This window comes from Lacerta agilis, chromosome 1 (assembly GCF_009819535.1).
Source record: "Lacerta agilis isolate rLacAgi1 chromosome 1, rLacAgi1.pri, whole genome shotgun sequence".
NCBI lineage: Eukaryota > Metazoa > Chordata > Lepidosauria > Squamata > Lacertidae > Lacerta > Lacerta agilis.
The window spans coordinates 48,361,114-48,388,020 of NC_046312.1; the positions used below are offsets into that span (position 1 = coordinate 48,361,114).

The 26,907-nt window shown below is 43.0% G+C and overlaps 1 protein-coding gene across 1 annotated transcript in view; it reads left to right on the top strand.

Annotated features, from left to right (window-relative positions):
• The first annotated feature begins 8,004 nt into the window (after window positions 1–8,004).
• LRP4 (LDL receptor related protein 4) overlaps window positions 8,005–26,907 on the top strand; it is a 100,769-nt gene continuing 81,866 nt past the window's right edge. The window contains 1 exon segment of the mRNA XM_033148267.1: window positions 8,005–8,089. Coding sequence (XP_033004158.1) covers window positions 8,005–8,089 — 85 coding nt within the window.

Here is a 26,907-nt window from a genome sequence, read left to right on the forward strand (position 1 = left end):
AGGGCATCGGCGACGATGTTAAGGGAACTTTCACACTCCTTAGTGTCCTTAAACGCTGTAAGAAGAATCTTTCTCTGGCACCAGTCTTTTCTCTGCCGTATGACACAGTCCACCTCCGATCTCTGCACTCGATGCATCTGTTACGATTGTGGATTCCAAGCTGTGTAAAATCCTTGTTTCTCAGGATCAAAAGCTCTCTTGGACCAACTTCTCCCTCCTTCAGGATCTCTGTTAAGGGTTCAAGCTCGAGGCCTTGTACACACATCTCCATGTCCTCAACAGCTGCATACGAACTGGTTGTCTGGCTTTTAAATGTACTGGGAACTGTTTTCATAAGTTTATGGATAGCCTCTTTTTAGTCAGCTTGCTGAAGCTTTCTATACAAGTGTGATCACTTAATGAAAGTAGGCTAAAAAGCTCCGATTGCTTATTGCTCATAGCAATCTCCTTTGCTGTCAGTCCACCTTTGGTCTGTATTGATTTAACAGTTCCCACTTTGAGCAATTTGAAGACTACTTTTTTATGTCTTTGCTGTGGTGGCCACATTAACGCTGTGTAACCACGTTTCTCTTGGACATTTATTTGTTTTGCATAAGCAGCAGGGTACCCATCTTCCCACCACACAATCTCTAGTGTATGAAACTCTTTCACTTTCATAGCAAGTTGATGGGACACCATGCCAGCTATAACTTCCAGGACGTTTTTCTTTCTATATTTCCAACTGTGGAATGGTTTAGCATAAATATGACTAGTTGTTCTAACTGATCTCACAGATAGGTCACTGGTCACACTGCAGGTATACCCTTCTTTACCAACTTCACGGGCTTTTTCAACAACATGCCTACTGTAGTCTAGATTGGGTTCATGGTTTAGTGACTTAACTGGCTTTGAGGCATTCAGTTGGACACTATGGATTTCATCGTCCATCCTGCATGTCAGGTATTTTGTGCTATTAATCCCCATGGGTGCGCTAAACACACTGCTGTGCGTGTTTTGCAGGATCTTGCCCCTATATTTAGTTGGAACCACCAATCGTTGTTGTATCTCACCACCACCCCTTGCTGGGTTGATAAGAATTTCTCTATATAATAAACCTTGGTCCAACTTAAATTGTTCTGGGCTCTCAGGAGTTAATGTTTTATTTACCTCTGCCACCTCAAAATACAGTTTTAATTCTAAATCCTCCTTTTGTTTTTCCACAAAGCTTGAGGCTTGACTATTAGTCAGGGGAAATAAAGAAGTGTCTCTTGTTTCCATAAACACCCTTCCCCCCAGTTGCTCTCCTTCCTTAGTTGTTACAGCAACTGTATCATTTTGTTCAGGCCTGGGCAACAATAACTTCCCTTGTGCTCTGGTGACTATAAAAGCACTCCGCACATGTTCTACTAAATCCCAACCAATAAGAACTGCGGTGGGAATCTCTTCAGAGATCGCTACTTCCCACTGCCCTGACCAACTCTGATATCCAATTTTAACTTTTGCCATCGGTAGTACCTCAGGTTGTTTGGAAATTCCCTTTATTCTTATAGTCTTCCCGGGAATGATGGCCTCCGATTTTACTATATCGGGGTGAAGGATTGTGATTTGTGAGCCAGTATCCTTCAGCCCACGGTATTTGTTTCCCTCTACCCAAATGTTTTCCCCAGCACTTTGTAATAAGTGTTCATCATATAGGATGGTATAACAATGTAGCACCTTGGCCTCAGCTACCTCCTTAGGCCCCTGCTCAACTGTATTCCAGTTGGTTGCCACGACAACCGAGTCAGTTGGGCCCTGCTCTGCAGCCTGGACACAAAATGTTTTCTTTGTAGTTGTGGGACTTTTTATTTTCTCTTTTCCTTGCCAACATTCATCCCTCCGATGTTCCCTTTTCCCACATTTCCCACAAAAGATTTCAGGAGGATCTGTCTTGTTGGGTTTATTAACTTTTCCCTCAGCACTCCCTGATTGTAGGGATGTCTTTTCATTGGGCCCCTTCTCTGAGGAGTAATTTCCCTTGTTGGAGTCTGAGGTAAATTTTCCTCGATTTTGTTCAGTTTTATTTTTATGGTTCTCCCAATTCCTCCCCCCATATCTGGGTCCATCATACACATAGTCTCGGATTTCATTAATTTCATCTCCTAACCGTGCAGCTGCTGCAATGCTTGTGGGGTATCTATCTTTATATTCTGGGAAACGTGTTAACTCTATTTTCACAAGTGTTTGCCCATTGGTATTGTTACTGTTATTCTGCTTTTTTATTGCAGTCACTTCCAATCTCCTCATCTCCAATTGAAACTGTATTTCTTTTTCCCTCATTCGCTCCTCTTTCTCTGCTTCTAATTTTTTCCTTTCCTGCTCAGCTTTTAATTTAATTTCCATCTCTCTCAATTTATATTCCTGCTCTAGTTTCCACTTTTCAAAACTCTCAGAGATTTTAGGACTCTCTCCTGCAGGTGTGGTTTCAATAGAGCCTGGTTCCCCTTGCAGGTCCCCATTTTCCTCTTCACCAGAGCTTTCATAAGAGGTTTCTCTCACTGGGTTCTTAGTCTTTTTGGGTGGCATTTTCTTAAAAATAGGAGTTCGAACAGTCTATTAAAGAAAAGAACGTTTCTCTCTCTCTGTTTTCTGGGCTAGGTTCTCCAAGACTATGGTCTCAAAGTCACGCCTAAGGTTCTTTCTCTAACCTTTTCCAGCGTACTTTCCCCCGACCACAACTTAAACCTTTCTGCCAGAATAACTTTTGAGATCACCAGTTCTTAATTCTTTCTCAGCCTCACGGTGATCAAGAGTCTCCACAATTACACCCTAGGACGGGATAATATCCTTTCCAGATTTATCCTCTCCCCCTTCCAGGTGTATTGCTCCTCTCTTTCCAGTCACTGGACTTTTTGATCCCACCGCTGAGCCACCACTTGTGGCGGTTCGCTCAACCTGCACAGGTCCCCCAGACGTTTAACGGTCCGTTGATACCTGCACTCACCACTTTATTACTTAACCGCTGCCACCAACCAGTTTGTCTGGTATTTACTTCACTCAGTTCAGTCAAGGAGAATATTGGAACAAAACTGTTTTATTTGAAGTTTAGTACATAAGCATGTGGTTTCTGAATAAACAGTACTTTCTTGGTTGTGTTCTTGTTAACAACAGTGCCCAACAAATTCTCCCACCCCTTCTCCTACTCCTTCCCTTGCCACCCTTCTACCAGGCTCTCAATACCCACAACAAGCCCCCTAGCTAAAGACCAACGACAAGCCTAAAGACTAAAGAACCAAAAGACTAACCAAAGACCAAAGAACCAAAGAACTAAGAACCCCCTTCCTTCCCCGGGAGGGGTTTATATAGCCCACATAACTCCGCCCCCTCAAGGTTCTTACTGGTTATCCCCTTTTAACACCTTTTATGCCAATCCGAAGTTTGGGTGAACGCCACAAAGGTAATGTCTTCTTTCCCCACAATAGGTGTTACAAGTGCATGGCATCACTAGAGAGATAGCATTAGCATAGAAGCTGGTGTTGTGAATAAGCCACTCTGTCTTTATCTTTTATGCATTTGTGTAGAAATTTCACAGGCAGATTGCTGCATAGATTTCCTGCCCTTTTGAACCCACTGTTTACCAACTATCTCCCCCTCTCCTGCAACTAAGTAAATCTGCCATCTGAAGATAACACTGATGGAGTGAGCTCTTCTCCACAAAAGCTTAGGTCACAATAAATCTGTCACTCTTTTAAGGTGGCACAAGATTATTTGTTGTTTTCAATGTGATCAAGCAACTTCGTGTGTGAGAGACAGACTCCTTGTGGATTATGGCAACTTCATCTCTTTTGGTTGCGGCAAACTGGTTTTTAATAGGGTTCAGAGTTGTCTATCGCAATTCCAGTCTGTGAGACTCTGATTAAGCCTGCTGTCTGGAAGTAGTTTTTTTCCAATTGTCTGCTAAGCACTTAAAGTATTTAGGAATATTAATTCATTTTTTTTAAAAAAAAATATTTTTATTTAATTTTACATACATTCTTTTAAATGTCCAATAATTTTCATCTATTATACATATTTCTGACTTCCATCAACCCCTTCTCAAGATTTTCAAATTTCCTAATTTCTTCTTGTATTTCCAACTTCACTATTACTTTTTATCACAATATTTAATTATTACCTTCCAAAAATATCTCCGTAATATTTCCTAAAATTAACCTTACAAAACTTCTTGTAAACCTACTAGCGTAATTTGTTGTTTACAATTGTCTTTCAAATATTTCTCAAATTTAGTCCAATCCTTCAGGAATTTCTGGTCCCGTCAGTTTCGAATTCTTCCTGTCATTTTATCTAATTCGCCATAGTCCATTAATTTCATCTGCCAATCGTCGGTAATTCTTAGGAATATTAATTCCAAAAATATCAAGGACTTAATGTCCTTAAAAATCACCTGCATTTTGAAAGGCGCTAGGTAGCCTAATACATATATACAAAATATCTCACCTAGGTGTAGGTAGGGAGTTTCAAAGAATAGGTGCTTGCTACACTAAAAGATTGACTCCCCACCGATGTATAAAGAACATTATAGAGCACTTGTAAAAGTACACAGATCAAAGCAGTAAAGTAGACATGGATGGAGCAGTGATCCTGCAAGTAAATTAGGCCAAAGTTGTAAAGTCCTAATAGTATACAACAGTATACAACTTGGCCTGTTAACAAACTGGCAACCACTCTGATCTTTGAGCAGAGATATAGCATGCTGATAGAATCTTGCTCCTTTCAGCAATTGTGCAGCAGCATTCGGCACTAAATCCAGCCACAATGGAAGCTCCACATTGAGTGCATTGCAGTAATCCAGGCATGAAGTTACCAATGCCTAAAGTTATCCTGGTTTAGGAATGGTCACAGCTGTCATACTAGCAAAAGCTATTCTTGGCCACTGAGTGACAAAGCTGGATCCAGGAGCGTCCCAGACTGCGTACCTGGCTCCTCACAGGGTGTGTACAGCATACAGCGAAGACAACTGACAAATCATAAAACACAGGAATCACTCACTCACAATGCTGCTGTTTTGCCTGATTTCAAGCTCAATTTTATTTCCTCATCTAGTCCAATACTGCATACAGGCACTAGTCCAGCATCTGCACAGCTTCGCCGCATTCAGATTGTATGGAGAAATAGAGCTGTTACGTTTTTAGAATAATTTGTATAGCTTATGAAGCAATATCCTGCAAGCGGGTACATTCTCATAAACAAAACTTACAATAACTTTGTAAGTACTATAAATATTTCAACAAATTCCACATTAATAGGGGTGTTCAGTAACTTTTTTCTTGGACGCCTCAAGTAATAGTTATGAAATAGGCAAACTTGCTATTAAAATGTATGAAACCAATGGCTGCCAAAGACCCAAGATCCAAAATTCATGTGACAATCACAGATCAGAGTTCCAGTTGCCTACCTCAGCTGCCTGGCAACATTTACAATTGCAGAATTGTCTTCATTCCAAAGTTATCTCTGGTGGTTTCACTTCATCAGAGGTGCCAGATGTACTCAAATTCTTGATTTCTATATAGAATAGCTGTTGTGGGTTCAGTAAGTAAGTTTTTATTTTCAGATTTTTGCTAAGACCAGAACCTCACACTTGATAAAACTTTAAATACAACAGATCTCTGAATTGAAAGCAACTGGAAGATGCAAGAGGGCAGGCTGCATGGCACTGTTGTAAGCAACCCACCATTTACCACCATCTGCTGCCTAAGGCATCCATCTCTTTCTGCCTAAGGGTAGGGGTGGCCTTGTTAGAATTATTTTTAGGATAACTGACCTAGCATTAAAGAGAGGCATGAAATGCCCAGTGGTTTGCTAAGAAGTTTCCTTCCCATAGATTAGTGGTCTGGAAGAGTTACGGGGAAAGTCAAAAACTTGTGAGCATTCCTGTTTTTTGATCTGCACTACAGTATTTCCCCTACTTTCTTCCCTATCTCATGGTACTTTGCACAAAATTTAAAAAAAACAAAAGCAGCCTTGTTGTTCCATAACATCAAAGGAAAGACCAAAACCCACAGTCAAGCAATACTTTTATTAGGACCAACCAAAATGTCACAAAATTTACAACATTTTGAGGAAACACAGATCCTTGCAAGCAGCAAAGGGACGGAATGGGGAGATAGTGTTGTCAATTTAACAATACGTTTTTTGGAAGGGGGTTATTAGTCTCTTAGTTTTTATTGTAGCTTTTTGTTATTGTTCACTTAAAAAGTTATTTCTGTGCAATGGTGGCTTTGCACTAGTGGGGAGGAATTTCATCATAGATGTTTTGCTGATCCTTTTATCCACTGCAGCTCTTTGTGTTATATCCCATACTATTCTGCAACCTCAAGTATTGAGTGAGAGAGGTATTGGTGAAAGTCAGGTACCCTGCCTTCAGGGGCAGATCTACTATGAAACTAATGAAGTTAAACTTCAGGGCTGCTAATCCCAGAGGGGCCCCAGAAGCGACTTTAGCCCAGGCTGCTTTAAAAAAATGGATCTAGTAGACCCAATCCGAGTCGCAGAACTCAAATTGATTATTTTGTTGTTGTTTATATTTCAACAATCCCAAAGTTTGAGAGTTGGTAGTGCAGATGTTGTAGAGGTGTGGTGATCTGTCATGGAACAACCCCAGAAGATAACAGGCGTTACGTCATTGCTGGTTGGGCTGCCCATAACAGTTCAAGCTTCAGGGCTCCAAAAATGTAGGTCTGCCAAATCCACCAGTGCATACAACTCACTAAATCATTTAAAGTTTTATTGAACTAGCTTTAAAAGTGCATACCACTTTCCCATTTTGATGAAGTACCAAAAGCAACCAGGAAGAGTATGTGTGCATCTTCAATACCTGTAAATTGAAATGAGTGCACCTGCTGATCAGCAAAGGAAGGGGGTTGTCCTATATGGAGTGAGCGAGGCAGCGCTTTGCCACCAATCTGAGCACATTATGGGAGAAAACTTCCACTTGTGTTCAAAATGCTGTGAGTCTGTAAGGGGTGCAGGTGTGGGATGGCCTGGTGCTGGTGGTGATTTGAGAGCCAGTGTAGTGTTGTGGTTAGAGTGCTGGACTAAGATCTGGGAGCCCAGGGTTCAAATATCCACTCACCCATTAGGCTGACAGGCAGTCATTGCCTCTCAGCCTAACCTACCTCACAGAATTGTTGTGTGAGGATGAACTGAGGAGGCGGCAAAGACCCATGTACACCACTTTGAGCTCTTTGGAGGGAAAAGTTGAGATATAAATGCAACAAATAAATCATAATTTGAAGGGCTCTAACCCGGTGGTAGAGCACCTCCTTTGCGTGCAGAGGGTCCCAGGTCCCTCTCCAAAAAGACCAAACACATTTAGGAGAAAAGTGGGTCCCGTGTAGGAAAAGGTTGAAGACTCTTAGCGTAGTAGGGAGTCCTGAGTTAGACTACCTGAGTCAGTACACGGCAGCTTCGTCTGCTCTTCTGTGTGGGCTCTTGCTGAGGCGGGAAGACGTCAGGTTGCCTTCGTCTTCTCCCTCTCGCAACTTGGGGAAATGTGCCCGGCCATGTAGCCGCCGCCGCCGCCGCCGCTCCTGTCGGCGAGAAGCGAAGGCGGAGGTTGCCCCGTCGGGACTCCTCCTCCGAGGGCAGGGCCGGGGGCGGGCAGGCGGCGCAGGCAGCCGGAGGGAGCCCCAATCTCGCCGTCGCGCTCTTGCAGGGTGGAGAGAGACGTCGGCGCGGGGTCGAGTGAAGCAGCAGCCACCGCCGCCGCCGCCGCTGCTCCAACCAGAGCCAGACGCACCGCGAGCCACCCTGGCCAGTCCTGGCGCCTGGTGGTGGCGGCTGCTCTGAGGAGGAGGAAGGTCGCCTGGCCGGCACCGCGGAGAGAGAGAGAGAAAGAGGGAGCGGGAGGGACGGAGAGCCGCGGGAACCGCCGCCGCTGTGTAGCGAGACGACTCGGGAGAACTCAACTTTGTGCTAGCTGCTCGCCAAGCAGGGGAGAGGCTGCGTCGTGCAGGGGCTGCGGGAGCTGCAGCAGGGGTCGCCACCATGAGGCGACTCGGGGGCGTCCGCCCGCCTCCTCCTCCTCAGCCGCTGTTGCTGCTGCTGTTGGGAGTCCTTTTCTACGTGCGAGGTAAGCGCTTCCGAAGGGACCCCCTCCCCCGGTTTCCCGCGCTGCCCTCAGCCGCCGTGCGCTGTGAACGAGACGCGGCCGCAGCGCAGGGCACTTGCGTCGGGGAAAGGCTCCTTTCTCTCGGCGCAGTTTGTCTTTCTACCGTGCGGCGTCCCGCGGTCAAAGTTGCTCCGGGCTTCCCGAAAGGCGCTCGGCCCATGCTCAGGCGCGCTCGTCTCGCTTCACGTTTCGGACCGAGCCCCGACTGAGCTCTCGCCGGGAATCCCTGGACTCGTTCAGTGGCTTTTTTCTGGCCCTCATTGCGGGTGCGCCTGTGTTCTTGCCTTGAGCCTATACAGAGTTGCTCCCCTTTTCCTAGACCTGCAGCCCTCTCTGGGCACGTACCTGGGAACAAATCCCGCTGAACTTTTAAATAGCACCCAGTGCGCTTAGGGTAGCGTTGCAGGAAACCCCCCCTTTCTTTGCTCCCCGGGGTCCTTGCCCTCGTGGCTGTGGACCAGAGAAACCTCCTCGCAGTCTTCTCTCTCCTCCTCCCTTCCCCCACCCCTTTGTTTCTTAAACTAGAAGTGATGGCATCCAAGTTTCGGAGAGTTGGTGTGTCGGAGAGTTGCCTGTGTTCACTGGGCAAGGGCAGAAAGAGCACTCTGCACATGCTGCAACAACTTCGCGTAATTATTTGGACAGCCCCCCCCCCCGCCAAATCCGGCACACACTGCCCGAGCCGCTGGTGGAGGGGAGGTGCTCTGGGGCAAAGCCTGGCTGAACTCTGGCTCAAATTAAGCCCGCTCCCTCCACGCGCAGGAGCAGCTGGGTGGAGCGGCGGCGGCTTTGCTCATTTTGCAAGAGGTGCTCGAGTGTTTCTGGCGCCGGCGCGCGGGGCATCCCGCCGTGCTAACTACCTGCTTTCTTCTTCCCTACTTGGCATTGTCTTTGTCCCATCCGTCACACGCACGCCTCGTTCTCCGGCGTTTCTCGTCCTCCTCAGCCTTCGCAGCTCATAATGTGTAGAGCATGCATCTGATCGGGCCGCTGATCGGCTTTCCTGTCTCAGCCCTTCAAAGGTTTCTTCTTGCAACCCAACCGGATCCCTGCAAAGCCACAGCAAAGGGATCCCCACTTCCTTCATGTACTCTTGCCTTGAAACATGCTTGCTCTCCCCCCACTCCTCCAAAGGGCAGCCGCCGCTTTTGATGCACATATGCCCATCTCCTCCCCTCTGAAGTTGATCTAAATTTATCCCTTGCTTTCTGTTCACCTCCCCCCCCCTTCTCTCTCTCTCTCTCTCTCTCTCTCTCTGTCTTTCCCTGCTGCGGGTGAGTGAGAGACTGTGGCATTGTTAAATTCAGTGCTGGAAGGTAGTATGTGTGCAGGTTATTTCTAGCCTTCTCTTGCGTGTTGGGACAGCAGCCCTTCCTCAGCAGGAATGCAGCTGCTCTTCCTACCAGACAAGCCCCTTAAAGGTACAGACCTGCTAGGGTAGAATCTTGGGCTCCGTTTACTTTCCTTCCCCTTCTCAGATTTTTTGTGCTCTTGGGAGTGGTTTTTATAGTAATAATAATTTTAAAAAATGCTCAAAGTGAGCACCCATAATAAATGCTACGTTGGGAGCAGAAAAGCATGCGAAGAAGAAAACAGCAGCTTTCTCCCTCCCTGCCTGTTGTTTAGAAGGAAGACTGTGCATCTTAAGTGTTTTGTAGTGCTGTATTTGAAACTGATGTAGAAAATGTGTTGTGGTTAGTGGTTCACAGATGTGTGCTGAGCATGTTATTGGTGCTCAATAAACAGTGGCAGAGTAATAGTAATTGTGTTCTTGGAGTGTGGGGGGAGATATGTTTATTAATAAGTTGAAGTTGTTGTTGGGGGGTAGTGAAGTTTCCCAGATGTTTGTGGACAAGTTGACATTTTCTGTAGCAGGAAGTCGGAAGCATAAATGCATCTTCCTCCTCTTGGCTGCTGCCTGTGTAATTTCATCCACCTGTCTCTCCAGATGCTGATTGGGAGCTGCAGGAAGTCTCTGCCTTAGAAGTATTGGCTCCCATCATTCTCACAAGCATTGGCCTTGGGGCACAATGAGGTTGTGTTTAGCTTAAACAGTTCCTTTCTGAACAGAACGCTGCTTGCGCTCACACAAACACATACGCTTGCAGTGGCACGAGCAATAGTTTGAAAATGCCGGATAGAACAGGCGGAACCTTAATTTATTTTTATTGCTAACCGGAGGAGTTTAAATTTCTCTGGCAAGTTCTGTGAGAGCGTAGAGGAACAATTTAAAGGCTAGACCACTGCCTAGATAGAGGACTGGGTGGGATTTTATTTTGGCTCTTACCCAGGTGCTTCTATTTAATGTGTCCTGGCAGTTAATGACTGTGGGGGGGGATGGTTTGCTGTAAAGTGTAGGTCATTCGTCATGCTTGCTTGTTAAGTGGCAGTGTGTTGATGTCTGCAGAAGGCACTTTTATGCCAGGTTGACTCAGGAATAGCAACATCCATAACTGAGGCTTCATTCCAGCATTATTCTCCTGAGTGTCCCTCTGGGAAAAAGCGCTGGCGTTTATGCCTGAATAAACAGTTTAGCACATTTTCTTCCACATATATGCATTCTACTTCAGTTTTTCTACTCATTGATTTTAGTTTATCTCCATTTGTTCCTACTTTCTTGCAGCGCTGAAGTATGCTAGATAAAATAAAATAATAAAAATTAATTGGGGGAAAGAAGAATTTATGCTTAAATTTAGGATACTTGCAAGAGCTGGTGCCTCTTTGTTTTTGTGAACAGTAGCTCCAGTGTGATTGGGAAGACAACTTCATATGCTTAAAAGGTTAATAGAACGAAGGGCACAAGCAAATAATTTCAGATAAGAAACTCCTGTTTAATGTTGTGATACTGTACCGTGCTGTCAGGCTGCACCTTTATTTGTGCAGCATCTGAGTGTGTGTACACAGGATGTCTGCTCTCCCTATTCCTAGTTACAGGTGGGTAGCCGTGTCTGCCATAGTCAAAACAAAACAAAAAATCTTTCCAGTAGCACCTTAGAGATCAACTAAGTTTGTTCTTGGTATGAGCTTTCATGTGCATGCACACTTCTGTATCTGAAGAAGTGTGCATGCACACGAAAGCTCATACCAAGAATAAACTTACAGTAGTTGGTTTCTACTGGAAGGGATTTTTTTATTTTATTTTGTTCCTCCCTATTGCTGTTCACATCTTTTACATGGTGTCCCTGTTGTGCTGCACCATGCCATTACCTATGGGAAGATTAAGGTTCTTCAGAAGTGAGGCTATTGTGGCTGTGCAAGACCTGTTGGTTGGCCTTTGTGTGGTGCCATTTGTTCATAATAAGTTTGTTAATATTGCATGCCTTCATAACTTCCACACCATGACCCATAGTTAAAATATAGCAATCATTCAAACAGAGTATAGCACACATACTGCTGCATCTTCTCAAGAATTTTGAATGACTGCCCCTTGACCTTAATTTAATAGTTAATAGTAGAGGGAAGTTGGCACTCCGATCACATTTTTAAGAGAGATGCTTGAACTTCCGCACTCGTGGAAGTTTCATCCTCTGTCCTGTTAGCTTTTCTCTGTGACATGCGGTCACTCAGTATCATGAATGTACTAGCAAACTCTCAATTATTATGATAGATGAGGTGTTTGTGGAGGAGAGTTTTAAGGATTCCTGAGTGGAAAGGTCAGTGAAGGCCAGGCCCAACCAGGTTCTGGCATGGAGGGCCCATCTTAACTTCAGTTCATTGTTGTGCCTAGGTGCATCCTTTACCTTTTCTCGTAGGAATTCATGGCAGCCATTCATTTGTGTGGAAGAAAGTACAGCCATACCTTGGTTGCCGAACAGAATGCATTCTGGGAGTCCATTAGACTCCTGGAACTGTTAAAAAACCAACGCACGGCTTCTGATTGGCTGCAGGAAGTTCTGGACGTTGGGCTTCCAAAAATTGTTCAAAAACCGGAACACTCACTTCCAGTTTTCGATTGTTTGGGAGCCGAAACGTTTGGCAACTAAGCTGTTCGAGATCCAAGGTACGACTGTTGAATGCATTCAGAAACAGACACCTTCTGAAAGGGTGCTAAATCTATTTCCTGTCCCATGTGATTTCAACAATGGAGAACCCTGCCTGCTTCCATCTGTGCACTCTCATCATGGTTTCCATTTCTTGGTCACACCAGAGTGTGAAAGAATATTGGGAACTGGTGCTCCTAATGTTTGAATCTCTATATACTGGTCTGTATTATATATTATTACTTCCTGTAATAGTTAACTCGGGTGGTGAGTGCTAACAGGGTTGCAACCAAAACAAGGCAGCTGGAAACAAAGGTATTGGTGTGCCACAGGGAATACTGAAGTTTTCAGGCGTACAAAAAAAATCATTTAAAAAAAACCCCAAACCTAAGGCGGCATCTACTTACCCAGCCCCACAAAAACCTGCCATATGATGGCTGAACATGCTGTGTAGCCACAGAATGATGTGTGTTAGTTGGAAAAGAAAATCTGTGTATGAATGGGAGAGGGCCTGACTAGTTGACTAGAACCCTGAACAGGAGCATTCCTTCTGGAAATTGAGGACACAGTGCTATGTATGTGTGAGTGAGTGAGTGGTATAACATTGCCATATACGGAGACTGTGACTCTTTTGGCAAGGTTCTCTGAAGTCTTCAGCAGATGTTCTTCTAAGCCCTGTTACCTAAAATCTGTTTAAGCAGCTCCTATCTGGGACCTTCAGCAGCCTATACATACCCTTTCCTTAGTGACCCATAAGATAAGTTTTGGCCTACCTGTGCTAAAAAGTGGTTGCAAACTTTGGGGGCTCTCCTGAGACTATTGGAGATGATAGAAGAGGAAAGAGATCCGCAGGTTAATTTGGCAGTAGCTCTTTGCTTCAGCAAGTACTATGGCAGCTATCAAAAAGAAGGCTGATAAGATAAAAGTTGTTTTTTTCTTTCTTTGTTAGATAAAAGTTGTTATGTCGGTCCTGAAGTTCAGAATGCCAGATAATAAATTTACCAGTGTACATGTCTGGCTGGTATGAATTGCCCCTGCCTTTGATACCTGAGATACTTATTAATAGGACCCATCCTATTCCTGTGACTATACTTTTTTTTTTTTTAAAAAAAAACACTTTTAATATTGAATTTTAAACTGCTGTAACCCACCCTGGGACCTACTGGCAAAGGGTTGGCAATAAATTGAGATGATGACGATGATGTTGATGATGATGATATATGCAGCAAACCAAATTAAATGAAGTGTTCTGTTGATTTAACCCTTTTGATTTACCCCTTTAAGCAAGAAAGTATGTAGAAAAAGGAGCCTAGTGTAGATTCCTGCTTTTTCCTCTCAAAGGTCTCTTAGCTCTTTGGACCTCTGGGTTCCCATTTGACTTTCTTTGTTCACATAATTTTTTCCTGCTTATTCTACTTTAGAAATCTATTATAGGCAAGCAATTTTTTCCTGGGCTGATTGGAGATGAGTACAGTACTTTGAATTGTACTTAGAATTTACTCCTTACCTTGTATGGACTTAAGTATGGAAACTTATCTCTGTCTGAGAACTGAAGAATGTGGTTTGGAGGTTTTAAAGCAGAAGTTGAGTGTTCATCTGCAATGGATGCTTTGCTTTGATTCCTGCAATGCAGGGGGTTGGATCAGATGACCCTAGGGGTCCCTTCTGATTCTACGACTCTATGAGTATTGTATAACAGAGTACTTCACAGAGCCAAACTTTTTAAATCTTTAAACCACTTGATAGACCCTGAAAGGCTACTATTAGGTCAGTTTGAGTTCACAGTTGTAGCTTCTTTTTTAAGACAATTTTCCTAATCCGGATAAATTAAATTATTTCTGTACCATCTAGTTTAAGTTTTTAAAGGTTATTACACAGCAAGCATGTGATCTGTAGTAGACTCAAAAGGTGGAGTGGAAAAAAATGGTGGGTGTAACATTCCCATCATTTTTAAATGAAAGGTGTTGCTAGTTTGCTGCAGGGTAATAATAGATATTTACAAATATTTTCAGTCTCAAAAAAGTTACACTCCTTAATAAAAGTAATACCCATCTTCCCAGTTATGTGTTCAATAGCTTCTCCTCATTCTCAAAAGGAGGTGGCAAGTACAACAGTTTGTGTCTGTGAAAATGAAGCAGAAATGTAAATAGTTACACTTCTCTTTATGTTAGAATGCAGATTGTCTGGAATATTTATTACTGTTATTATATGTTTACTGACAGGTTTTGTTTGTTTGTTTGGAAAAAATGCTATTCCAGGAGGCAAATAAAAAGGATTGGGGGAGGAAAACATGGAAGAAAAAGGCCACCATTTACAAAAACTGCATATGTGTGTGATATATATTAAAAGGGTGTACACACATAGTATTAATGGCAAGGCAGCCTTATGATAAGCTTGGGAGATTGGATTACTGAAAAGCCCCACCAGCTGAATCTTAGTAGGAGATCAAATCTGAGGCATTTCCCACAATTTGCTTTCCTTATATTCCTTTTGAGGGGTGACAACCATGAGAAAGGAATACAAATACAGAAAGTTTACAGTAATTGTCTCTATGTGTTTATATAAAACATTTCAGGTTATCAGAATTTTTGTTTTTACTTATTTAAAGCTATTGTAGTGTTGCTCTATCTTTTTTTTCTTATTTCCACAGAATGCATAGAGTGCCCTTACTGGTTTTCTCTTTATGGGCATTGAAGTATGAAAAAAAGGTTTCCTTAATTGATGTGGGACTGAAACATACTAATTATGGTGCTTTTACAGCATATTCTCTCTCTCTCTCTCTCTCTCTCTCTCTCTCTCTCTCACACACACACACACACACACAATATCCTATGTAAAATAACAGACAATAATGCAGATTATACAGTGGAACATGTGCTTTAAGACAGATGCAATATGAAGCTTTGTAAAAATAAAAAAACCAACCCTGAGATCTCATGTTTTTGTTTCCATGCGATTTTTAAAAAGCCCTTATTCTTTCTTCTTGCTGTGCAAACCTTTTATGCAAGCAGGAAAACTTGGCTCTTATGGCCATGCAAAAGTCATGATTTTGAAGATTTAACTCTTTGACTGCCACTGTTTTCATTTATTTATTTATTTCATAAAATTTGCATACTGTTTGATTGTCAAAATAATTGAAGTGGTTACATCGCAATTTTTTGTCTGTCAGTCCAGCTGGTCCCGCCCCCCCTGGCAAATTTTGTAGTGCTTCAAGCAAAAACAAGGACTGGGGAAATAAAAACAGTTCATAGAAGTATGGTCAGGACCATTGCTGTATCTGTACATACCTTTTATTGAGACTGCCACAGTGCCTATTGAGTATTTGGTGCCCATTTTTTAAGTACAATGGAACCTCTCTCGTCAAACGTAATCTGTTCCGGAAGAATGTTCGGCTTCCAAAACGTTTAACAACCTGAGGTGCAAAGGGCTGTCAGCAATTTCCATTGAGAAAATGGAAAAACACACAGTGGAAGCCGTTCAACTTCCGAGGCATGTTCAAAAATGGAAGTACTCACTTCCGGGTTTTTGGCATTCGAGTTCCGAAATGTTCGGTTTCCAAGATGCTCGAAAACCGAGGTTCCACTGTAACACATTCCCTTACCCTGTGCCCAAACATTTCTGAACAGTTAAAAAAGTATACTGTATTAAATATTTATTATCTTTACAGTTTGTGAAAAGCTGAATGCGCATCTATACATACTCATGCCAGATTGGTGTTTCTTTTATGAGTGAAATACAATTGGTGTAGATAATTTCACCACTACAGTGGACGCTCGGGTTGTGAACGTGATCCGTGCGGGAGGCATGTTCGCAACCCGCAGCACCGCGTCTGCGCACACGCGGGTCGCGATTCGGTGCTTCTGCACATGCATGAGCGCCAAAACCCGGAAGTAACCTGTTCTGGTACTTCCGGGTTCGCCGTGGAGCGCAACCCGGAAAAACGTAACCCGCAGCGCTTGCAACCCGAGGTATGACTATTGATTTGTATGTGGCAAGGGGGCGTGGCTGCAGTTAGGAAATCCCTCCCTCATTTTGCCACTTCTCTTGTATTCTCTTGTATTATGTTGTAAGCTGCCTAGAGTGGCTGGAATATAACAACAACAACAACAACAACAACAACAACAACAACAACAACATTAATAATAATAGAGGAAACCATGAGAGCTGTTCGACAGTGGAATTTGCTGCCAAGGAGTGTGGTGGAGTCTCCTTCTTTGGAGGTCTTTAAGCAGAGGCTTGACAGCCATCTGTCAGGAATGCTTTGATGGTGTTTCCTGCTTGGCAGGGGGTTGGACTGGATGGCCCTTGTGGTCTCTTCCAACTCTATGATTCTATGAATCTGTTAATGAATGTGCCTGCCAAATACAGATTAGAGAAACAAAGATCTTTGCTAAATCCCCTTTCTATTTTTTCTGTGGCTGTTCCTTTAATATTACTTAAGGAAATCTTTTCGGGAATATGTATGATAAACCATTTCCTTTTTGAAAGTGCATGCCCTTTAAAAAGTATGCTGCTGGCTTCACCTGATGGAGGAGCCTTTGAGCTGGGCTTCTCTTGGCATTCAGCATGCTCACACTGCATTAATTGGCATACTGTATTTAGTGGCTGTCTGCATTTCACACAAATCATGACAAAGAACACTAATTGCAGCTGTTGTCCATGAAGTTAACGGGTTCGGCTTTTACCATTGAGTTTGCAGTATCCTTGGTTCACTGACATGGTTGTTTTGTTAGGCGTTGGTCTTCTATGGGATTTTGTTCTCTGTGTTGAGTGTTAGGAATATCAGTTTTAATCCCTCTTCTCCATCTCGACAAGAACAGAGTTTGCTAATATTGAAAGTGAAAGTAAAGTGTATTCCCTTCCACTACCATTGCTAGATTGTAACCCCTGGAATAATTGCTCTTGTTTGTTTTGTTCATGGTTACCTGCCACGACAAGACCTTAAAAGCTGTTGGCCTTGCTTCTCGGGGCTCATTTGACACACAGACTCTGGGACTGGTAGGGATGCTCTCACGAGATCATAGACCACACCCGCCTTGCCCGCTTATAGTTGAAATAGTGTAGGTTAAATGTGCTCAAGGTGCACCCTGTTTGTTGATCAGAATAATGATCCTGTGAAATCTGGATGGATGATACATTATTGTGATTTACTTTGGGGAAATCCAGTGCTTATTGAATAGCTAACAGTGGGTGCTTTTTCAAAACCAAACCAAAGTGATCAGCACAGAAGTAGTCTTCAAAACACATCTACTAATCGCCAGCACACCAATTTATTCCTTGTTACTAAGATGGGCAAGAACTTTAGTATTCTTTTTGTAACTGGCTGGCAGCCCATCCCAGTTTACGGATTATTCTGTCCCCGTTTCGTCATTGTTGTTGTTTTAATATTGCATGTCTCATTAGTGTTCAGTCATAATCAGGCTAGCTCTCTGGTAGAGGGTGGTGACCTAGCTTTCCCTGGTTTCCTTCTTGCCTCTCTTCTTTATGACCCCTGTTGTCTCTTTGTTTTCCCCTGTTGAATTTGTGCTGGTGATGTGGCATGTGTGCTGTTTTCCCAAATAGCCTAAAGTTGGCTGTAACCAAGAGCAGCAGTTAAATAGAGCCCAATTTCGCTGCTTCCTGGCGTTCAATTGTTTAACTCCATTTTCTGGATTTCTGCGGTTTTGATTTACAGAGAAGCAAACCTCCGTGGTGCCTCTGGGCATCTCTTAAAGCCATTAGAACAAGCTCCATTATTTTCTGGTGCTTAGAAATTCTTCTCTTCAGTCCGAGCATCCATCAAAATAATGTATTCCCTGTAAAGGCTTCTGGAAAATGTTTTAATGGGACCTTTTCACACTTGGGGACAGTTCTTGGTTGGAAGAGAAGTTGGGGGAAGAGGGAATGCGGGTCAGGCTCATAGAGGGTCTGACTCTGCCTTGCACTGAGCATTGACCTGTATCCTCTCTGCCTTTACCTCTGTGCAGTGGGAGTGGTGTGAACAGAGCAGAACCAAAGCTGGCCACAAAAAGCGCTGGGAGGAAGAAAGAAAAAAACAAACCCACTCTTGACAAAGAGGCAATTGTACAAAGGTGCCGTATAATTTATCTCCAGGAGTTTATTCCTGGTTGCTTTTCCTGGAAAGACCAAAAAACTGCCTTCCTCTACTCACTGTTTCCCTCTTCAAGGGATATGCTGGAGAGGAAAAAGAGAGAGAGGAAACATTTATTAGTGAAAGACCCATCTATCTTCCACTCTCCTTCTCATGCCTGTGCTCTCCCCCACTCCACTTGAAAGGGCAATGCCTTTGGCAGGAAACCTACTCTTGCTATTGGTCTGCCAAATGATTCAGTTTCTTTTAAGTCTTTGCCTCTTTCCTAGTTCAACTCTTCAAAGTTAAATCGGTCTTGGAAGAGTTGTTTGAGGAGGTCTGCTTGGTGTGCACTTGAGGTCATGGGAACTTTGTTCCCATTGGGTTGGATAAATTGTGCAGCAGATATTTATTTTGGTTAATATGGCATATGCGCAAAATGAGATACAGTCAATTTGCAATTTATACACAATTTAACTTGAATGAATTTAACTTTACATGCTTGACCTAAAAAAAATTAAAGGGGACAGGTTTTTTTGGGGGGGGGAGCATGTTCAGCAGCCTTTGGAGAATGCATGTGGCCTTGGGAGAGAGTTTAGAGGTGCAGGGACACTTTCTTTAGACTATACACGATTTTGGCTTTTCGCGCTATCCCAGTACGTACTCCCTAAGTTGAGAGTGGAGTATGCTAGTTAAAAGCAGTGCTGTTGATAAAAATTCATCTTGACATAGGGCACAGCAGGCATTGTCAAGGGGGCACCCACGAGTGCTGGGGTGCCTCTGAAATCTTCCCCTGCCCATCTGCAAAGCCACTGAGCACACATGTATGCACACACACACTCATTTACTGCCCCTTGGTCATGAGGTGACAAGGTTAGGTGCCTTTTTCTCCCTTTAAATTGATAATGAGCTAAAGGACGAAGTTGGAAGAGTGTTTTTCCAAGGCCAGGTTAATTTGACTCACATCCCTTAGAAAAGTGAAGTGTGTATGCACACACTTGTCTCTTTCAGTCTTGTGGCGAAGAGCTGATCTAGGGGAGGAGGGAGAGGGGAGAGGAAGGGCCAGAGGTGGGGAGGGGAGCCCATAGCACTCACTCGAAAATCCAGTTGTGCACATGGGCCAGAAATGGTTGGCAACTCCTGTGAAATGCAGAGTTGACATTCTGACCATGTGGGAGCATTTATGTATTCTCTTCCTTCTGTTTTCATATATGTTCAGTCATACCCTTTAAGAAAGGATTAGTGTCAGAGCAAAGTGTTTATTTGAGAGGAATAAGGGGGAAGGAAGTTCAGAGACAGAAGGTGTTGCGGAAGAAGACGCAAACTTAGCAGTGAGGGACAATTATAGAGGTGCCTCATCAACGAAGAGAAAGAGAAGGAGCAAGAGGTGTTGGCAGGAGCCAGTCTGTCTTCAGGCACAGAAGCGCTAGAGCTTGAAGAGGAAGACTGAAACTGTAAGGCCTGAGTGGCAGGTGTGAGATGCGCTTTGCTGATTGCATATTGAAGTGCTATATGAGGGGGTGCAAGGCATCAACTGAGGGGAAGTGGAAGGGAAAGGGTTTTAATGCTTTGCATTTAGGACAGATGCTGGCAGAGTTTTAATGGCGGGGGAGGGGGGGAGAGTATAGAAACATACTCAGAATTTTGATTTGGTTTAGTATTTGCCACTTTCCCAACCACAAAGCTAAGAACAAACTGGCTCACGGGAAGAGGCAAGTATTAAAAATACCAAACCACATAATAGAATATGTAAGAGAAGCCATATCCACACAGGTCAAACCATCCTGTGTTAGGGTGCTAAAATATCAACAACCCAGCCAATGGTTTTGGTGACTGATTTTCAAGAAGCTGAGAGATCAGGGAGCACATGACAGAGGGCTGCAGAGTCCTATGAACAGGGAAGGTAATTTAAAAGATAAATAGATAAGAGTAACTGCTCCAGCAGTGGTTCAGAATTAGGTTGTGTTTATGACATCAGTTCTGTGTGCTTTGTTTTCTAGTGGAATACACAATCTGCACACACCATATTTCATCACTAATATTCTAATACAGTTTTTAAATTAAAAAATGGTTAACACTGTAAGTAAAATGTTTATTCTATTTAACTATATTTTTAAATGTATGGTGCTGTAACATGGAATATATAGCTTTAAATAATAATAATAATAATAATAATGTTGCTATACTGGCCAGCAGTATGATTGTGAGTATGGCTAATTTTATTTTAATGTATAATGTTTCTCACCATAAGGTTTCAGGGTGGGTTACAACAACCTAATAATACAAGTAAAAACAAGTAAAATAGTTTATACAATTTACGACATGGTTATTAGTTTTAATGTTGCTTTGTTTTTACCATTTTTGGGTAGTGGCGGCTTTGGATTATGAGCTATCACAAGCTAATTGGATGGCATGGGATATTTAGTTTTGTAGTTAGGTATTACCATTACTGAATTGTCCCTTAATTGCTAGCAAAGGCCATGTCAACAAACCACACAAAGTTTAAAAAAACAAAAACAAGCCACAGGGATGAACTAACGACACAATACAATCATACTTTGAACAAGAAACATACTAGACACCCTTCTCTGTGTTTGATTATATTGTATGTTCATATACAACTGGTTTTCACATATTCCTTGTTATAAGGGCTCCAAGAGCAGAAAGAAGGAACTATTTTGTTCCTTTCAATACAATTCTGAGCCAGCTGCAATGTGCACATGCACATGTGATGCAATGCTCCCCACTCCTGCGCCATTTCAAAGCACGTGGGGAATCATTCATTTTGCACCATGTTCCTCATTGAAACTTCCCAGCACATAGAAAGCTCATGTATCCGGGGAAAGGTCAGCATAGAAGATGATGCAGCATGCACTGCTTCATGTTTAAATCAGTTCTGAGGCTGCATCCACACGAGCCTACCACTCTTTCAGTCTTCATACTGGTAGTTTTGGCACATAGTGGACATCTCTCAGCCGTTCCGTCTGTATTAACCACAAGGAGACAAATGAAAGCTAAACTTTGCAGATAAGTTGAAACAAGATAAAAATTATTTTGTTTTGACTACGGCAGATCAACATGGCTAACCTACCTGTTTGCAGATAAGTGTACAGTATTAGAAAATGCTTAAGAGTATACTGTACATATTTTTATGAATCCCTGACCCAGGTGGAAGTCAGGGTGGTGGACACAAAGAGGTCAGAGCATAGATTAAGGACCTTTTTACCCTTATTGGGTTTTACAAATCCTGTCTAGCTATTCCCTTCCCATGGTGGCCATTGTTGCCCACTGTGAGAACAGGATGCTCAACTACATAGGCAATTGGCCCGATGCATCAGGGGCTTCTTAGATTTAAAAGGACCCTATAAATAAGATGCAGAGTCATGTATAACCTTACATGACCAATTGCTTCTAATGTGCCCTGTGTCTCATGGAATTGTAGAGGTGGAAGGGCCCACAAGGGTCATGCAGTCCAACCCCCTGCCATGCAGGAATCTTTCACCCAACAAGGGGCTTGGACCCATGGCCCTGAGATGAAGAGTCCCATGCTCTACCAACTGAGCTATCCTATTTCTCTTGTATACGCAGGCCCTATTCAAAATTCTGTAATGGGCTGAGAGGGCATTTTAATTGTTAATAACCCCTTTTTGAAAGTGCCATAGGTGGCCTCACACCACAAATCAAACTTCAGTGGTTGATGTTCTGGCTAGAACTGCAAAGCATTTGCAGGCAGCCAAAATGCAGTATTGGAACCTGAATTTACAAGGGCGTACTTACATGATTTAGGGATGCTTTTGGTTGTTTCCAAGATTGATTCATAGAAGTTATCGTGAAGTTCTTGTTTACACATGCTTGGTATTGCGTGGGGTGTTAGCTACATTCCTTGCTTACTATCTTGGATCATTGCTATGCTACTGTGTTTGCTTGCTGTGAAACACGAACCCCACCTACACCTGCCTGCTCACCTGTGGAAATCGCCATGCTAGTATATTGCATAGGCGCTTCTTTTGAGATGAAGCTGCCGCAAGTTTCCTTATTTTCATTCTAGTTCAGCCTTGGGTTTAAACCCATTTGATAGTGTAAACAGATTAAAGTGAGTTAGAGCAGTTGGGTTTGTTAAGTCACAATAAATGATCATGTAAACAAGCCCCCCAATCAGTTGAAAACATGGCCTTTGGCAAGTAGGAAGAATGACGGACTAACTCGCACTGAATGTGGCCGCTTATCCCAAGCCAAGTACTGAATGTTTAGGACTCCTGGGGAGTGTTTAGAGGGGGTCACTGGGGAGATTATTCAGATTTTGAAGTGGTCCTCATTGAGCACTGGCTGACTCCCACACCCCTTTGAGCTGCCTGCCTGAATGGACAAGAGCACTCAGAAGCACTTGCTACTTAGCAGACAAAAGGTGCTGTGCACACTTTCCCCACCCCCTTATCCTTGCCGTGCTATTGGGGCTCTTGTGCTTGGTGCCCTTTCTCTGCTTTGATTGGGTGCTCGCCCAGTGATTTGCTCAGGGAACAGACTCCGTAAAACCAACAATACCGGCTGTGCTGGAGGTCTCCGGTGTGGAGGGAAACACTCCAAACTTTTCATTGTGACTTTTCATGGAGCCAGCTGATAAGAGATTTTGAGGCGGACCCTTTTGAAGTTTTGTGGTTACCGTTTTATAGATATCGTCAAGATCTGTCTTGTGATTCTCCGCATTTAGGAAACAGGCACAATCCCATTCCTCCAAGTTACGAAGATCAGAGTTGCTTCGTTTAGCAACGAAGCACCTCAGTTTAGCAGGCTGCACCCCTTCCTGGCTCTCGGTCAGACCCTGATCCACTCAGGTCTTTCAATGTGGTTCCTCCGCCCCATCCCAGCAGCCTCACATGCAGCTACCTGGGCACTTCAGGGGCAGCGCTGAAATTCCTGCCAGTCTCCTCTTCTCCTGTGGCCAGGAGGAGATGAAGGGAAGTCTTGGAGCTAGCTAGGAAGTGAGGTAGCTGGTTTGGTCAGTCCATGTCTGATGGCTCCTCAGGATCATTGACCAGATGGAGATCTGCTTGGGGGGGGGGTCCTGCTCCTCTTGCTCTTCACCTGAGAAGACCTCAAGTTTGGAATCTGGGTAGGCTGAATCCTGGCAGGCACATACACGCCTTATTGAACATCTCCAAGTGAACATAGAAGCAAAACAAAAATATAGATAGAAAAACAAGGAAACTGAGTCTCATAGTTTTAAGGTCCTCGGTAAAAAAGTGCAAAGGAAGCGAAATGTCTGCTGTAGAATAGAAACTTGGTTGAAACCTACCTAACAATCAAGACCAAGTACAGTAGAATTGGAAATGACTAAAACACCATGCAGGCCCTGTTCCTTAGGCCTTTCCTGCACATAAACACATGGAATCCTGAATGCAACCCACATAGTGCCATCCTGCACACCTAGAAAAGTGAGAAGTCAGTGCTTCTGTGTCCTAGGCCACGATGATACACAGAAAACGGCAGAGGGGAGCTGGGAAGCTATGCTTTGCTTCCTCAGCAGAATCTCAAGATTTTTTCATGGCAAAGACCAGAGGGCGCCCCGTGTTCTTCTTCTCTCATGCCTTCCTCTTGGAATTTCCTGATTGGGTTAAATATATTTTCTTCTGGACAATCTGCTCTCTCTCCCTGTGTTTCGTATGAATAAACTAATCCCAATCTTGCCATCTTGCCTGGCATTGATGAGGGGGTGAAAAAGAGAAAAGGCATCAAAACTAAGCATCAGTAGTTCTGTTTGTGTGCTGCTTCCCTCCTTCCAGTATTTTGATTGGTTCTCCTCCTCCTGTGCTGTCTAAATTTTTAAACATAGGATATTTGCAAAATGTCTTTAGGTATTGGTACAAATGGAAAAAAGACAACCCCAGGTGTTCGATAACTTTCTGAAAAATAGACCGAGGCCTTTTAAACCCCTCTTTTGCCTGAGAGAGAGATCTTTTAAGGTATCTAGAGCATGCTTGTCTCCAGGGTCATGTCTAAACACTTGAGTAGCTGTGCTCAGACTGAATGGCTGAGTGAAAACTTGAACCTCAGTCTCCCTGGTATTAATCCAACGCTAACTGCAACAGCACCACACCAGTCCTCTTGATTAGTTTACCCGATGCATTTGTAGCAAGTATTTGGGGAACCAAACAAATCAAAAGTTTAAAAAAGAGGGGGAGGGTTATAAGAGTATATTTAGAAAAACACTGTTCCCAAGTAAAATCCTTAATGTGCTTTGCTTAATTTTCACAAATTATACAACAGACACATAATGTCTTTCATACAATACTGGTGAATTACAAGGTGAAAAAGGACACAGTTAAAAAAAGAAGAAAGGACCTGTAGTGAGGTGGATGGAAGTCACACCTAAAAAGTAGAAGGTTATTTATTTGTGTTTTAATGTATCAGCGACATTTGATGTTGAATTGTGTTTCCTTCTTTGTATCTTATTTTATTTTGAATAATGAATGGAATACAGTGGTACCTTGGGTTACATACGCTTCAGTTTACATATTCCGCTAACCCAGAAATAACGCTTCAGGTTAAGAAGTTTGTTTGAGGATAAGAACAGAAATCGTGCTCTGGCGGCGCAGCGGCAGCGGGAGGTCCCATTAGCTAAAGTGGTGCTTCAGGTTAAGAACAGTTTCAGGTTAAGAACGGACCTCCAGAATGAATTAAGTTCTTAACCTGAGGTACCACTGTAATTGTTATACTTAAACAAAATCAATAAAGAGCATTGGGGGGGGGAGAGTATTTGGGGAACTTGTGAAATTTCTGCCTGCACATTCACTACGTGCTGCTGTGGTGAGGGAACAGCACAAAAAAATGTTTTATGGCTTCATCAGACAAAAAGTCTTGGATGTCTCTGTAGCAAGTGTCTAGTGAAGCTGCACCTGTAGAATCTCTGCCTGGACATTTTATAATTCCCTCCCCCACTGCCCTGCTTTTCAAATTGCTTTGTGCCTGAGTGTCTTTTCAAATATTTAACTCACTCAAAATAAGCCATGTGTTCTCCCCTCTACCTCAAATTCAGCATGGGCCATCATTTAAAACTTACCTCTCCTGCACTGTCAAGTTTCATATCAGTCAGTGGGTTCAGGCACATGCCTTGCAACAAGTTAAGCAGTTTTTAACTATAAGTTGAAGAACCTATTCCCCCTATTTTTCCTTATAATGGCAAAATGCAGTTCTGCCGAATTGCCCTTTTAAACATAGGTCTGCTACTGTGGCTATATAATAATTGTAAACGGCTCATTGATTTCTTTGCTAATTTTGGGATGCACAAAAATATGGGATGCAATAGCATTTGCCAACCTGGTGCCCTCCGGTTATTTTGGATTACAACTCCCATCAGCCCCTGTCCAAAAATTCTGGAGGGAACCAGGTTAGCAAAGGCCCTTCCAAACCATTACTTCCCCTCCCCCCAAAAGAGCCATACCTGCAAGATTCAATTTTCAGGTTTCTGCTTTGTTAATAGCAACTAGAATTACCAGTATATATTTTATATGTATGTAATATACATGTATATGCACACACAAATGTCTTCAGCTATAAACAGGCCCTTGAAGCAACATACACATCAGATACTAAAAAAGTAAAATAGTCAGTCAAATGAATCAGAACAGCCGTGGGACCCAAATAAACAATTTAATCTGCTGTTGTCTACATATAATTTAGATCCAGATCCCTTTGACATACACCCTCTATTGAATTGTGGTTGGCTATGGGTTTCCTCCTTCGTTTACCAATATCTTCTTTCAATTACCGGTCTTCAGAAGTTTCTTCTGCCCTCTCCATTTTTCTCATCTACAGGATGAGAGGCTGACATTGGCTTTTCATTCTTTACCTCCTGTTTTTTGTTTGTTTGTTTTGTTGCTGAACGGAATGTTCTGTTTGTTTTAGAAGCCAACCTATAGAATCGACAATGTACTTCAGGAATGGCTTTGTAGTGTGCTCTGTGACTTGCTTCACCCATTGTATGAGTGTCCAGTACAATTCAAGGCACAAACCACTCTGTTTGAAAGCTTGCATAGGGGCACAGTTCCTCTGCCACAAAAAATTATGTTTCCTATGAGAGTGTTGCCCTTTGCTGTGAATGCTATAGATATTCTGAAGACCCAGTAGGCGATTTTGTCACTTTTGCCTATTCTTAGCACACACTTTCTCAACTTGGTGCTGTCAGATCATTTCAACCACAATTTCCATCAAGGGGTTTGTAGTTCAAAACATCTGGATGGCAACAGTGTTGAAGAAGGCTGTCATAGCTGGACTACATTTGCTGTTGCCCATTTGGAGTTGGGTAACTAATCTCTCAAATGAAATGTATGTGCTGAGACATTAGTCTGCGTGACACAGGATTATTTTGTGCAAACAGAAAATATGTCCCCTGAAAGCTGATTTATCTTTGTTGCTCATATCCCAATTAACTTTTATTGTTAGAATGCCAAGCTGGAGGTTTGCTGGCCATCCATCATGTATGTTTTAGCAAAGATTTCTTCATTGCAGTAGCTAACCCTTGCGGTTCCTTCCAACTCCACAATTCTATGAATCTGTGATTCTATGATTGTTTTCAGCTAACAACAGTTCAAGAGCGGAAACAATGCCTGTATTAATATAATGCTTAATGCAAGTTTAACTTTTAAATACTAATGTTGAGATGTGATCAATTTACACACAAACAAAAGTTGCTCTCTAGGTGAAGCATGATTGGAGGGAAATCGCTTGATTCA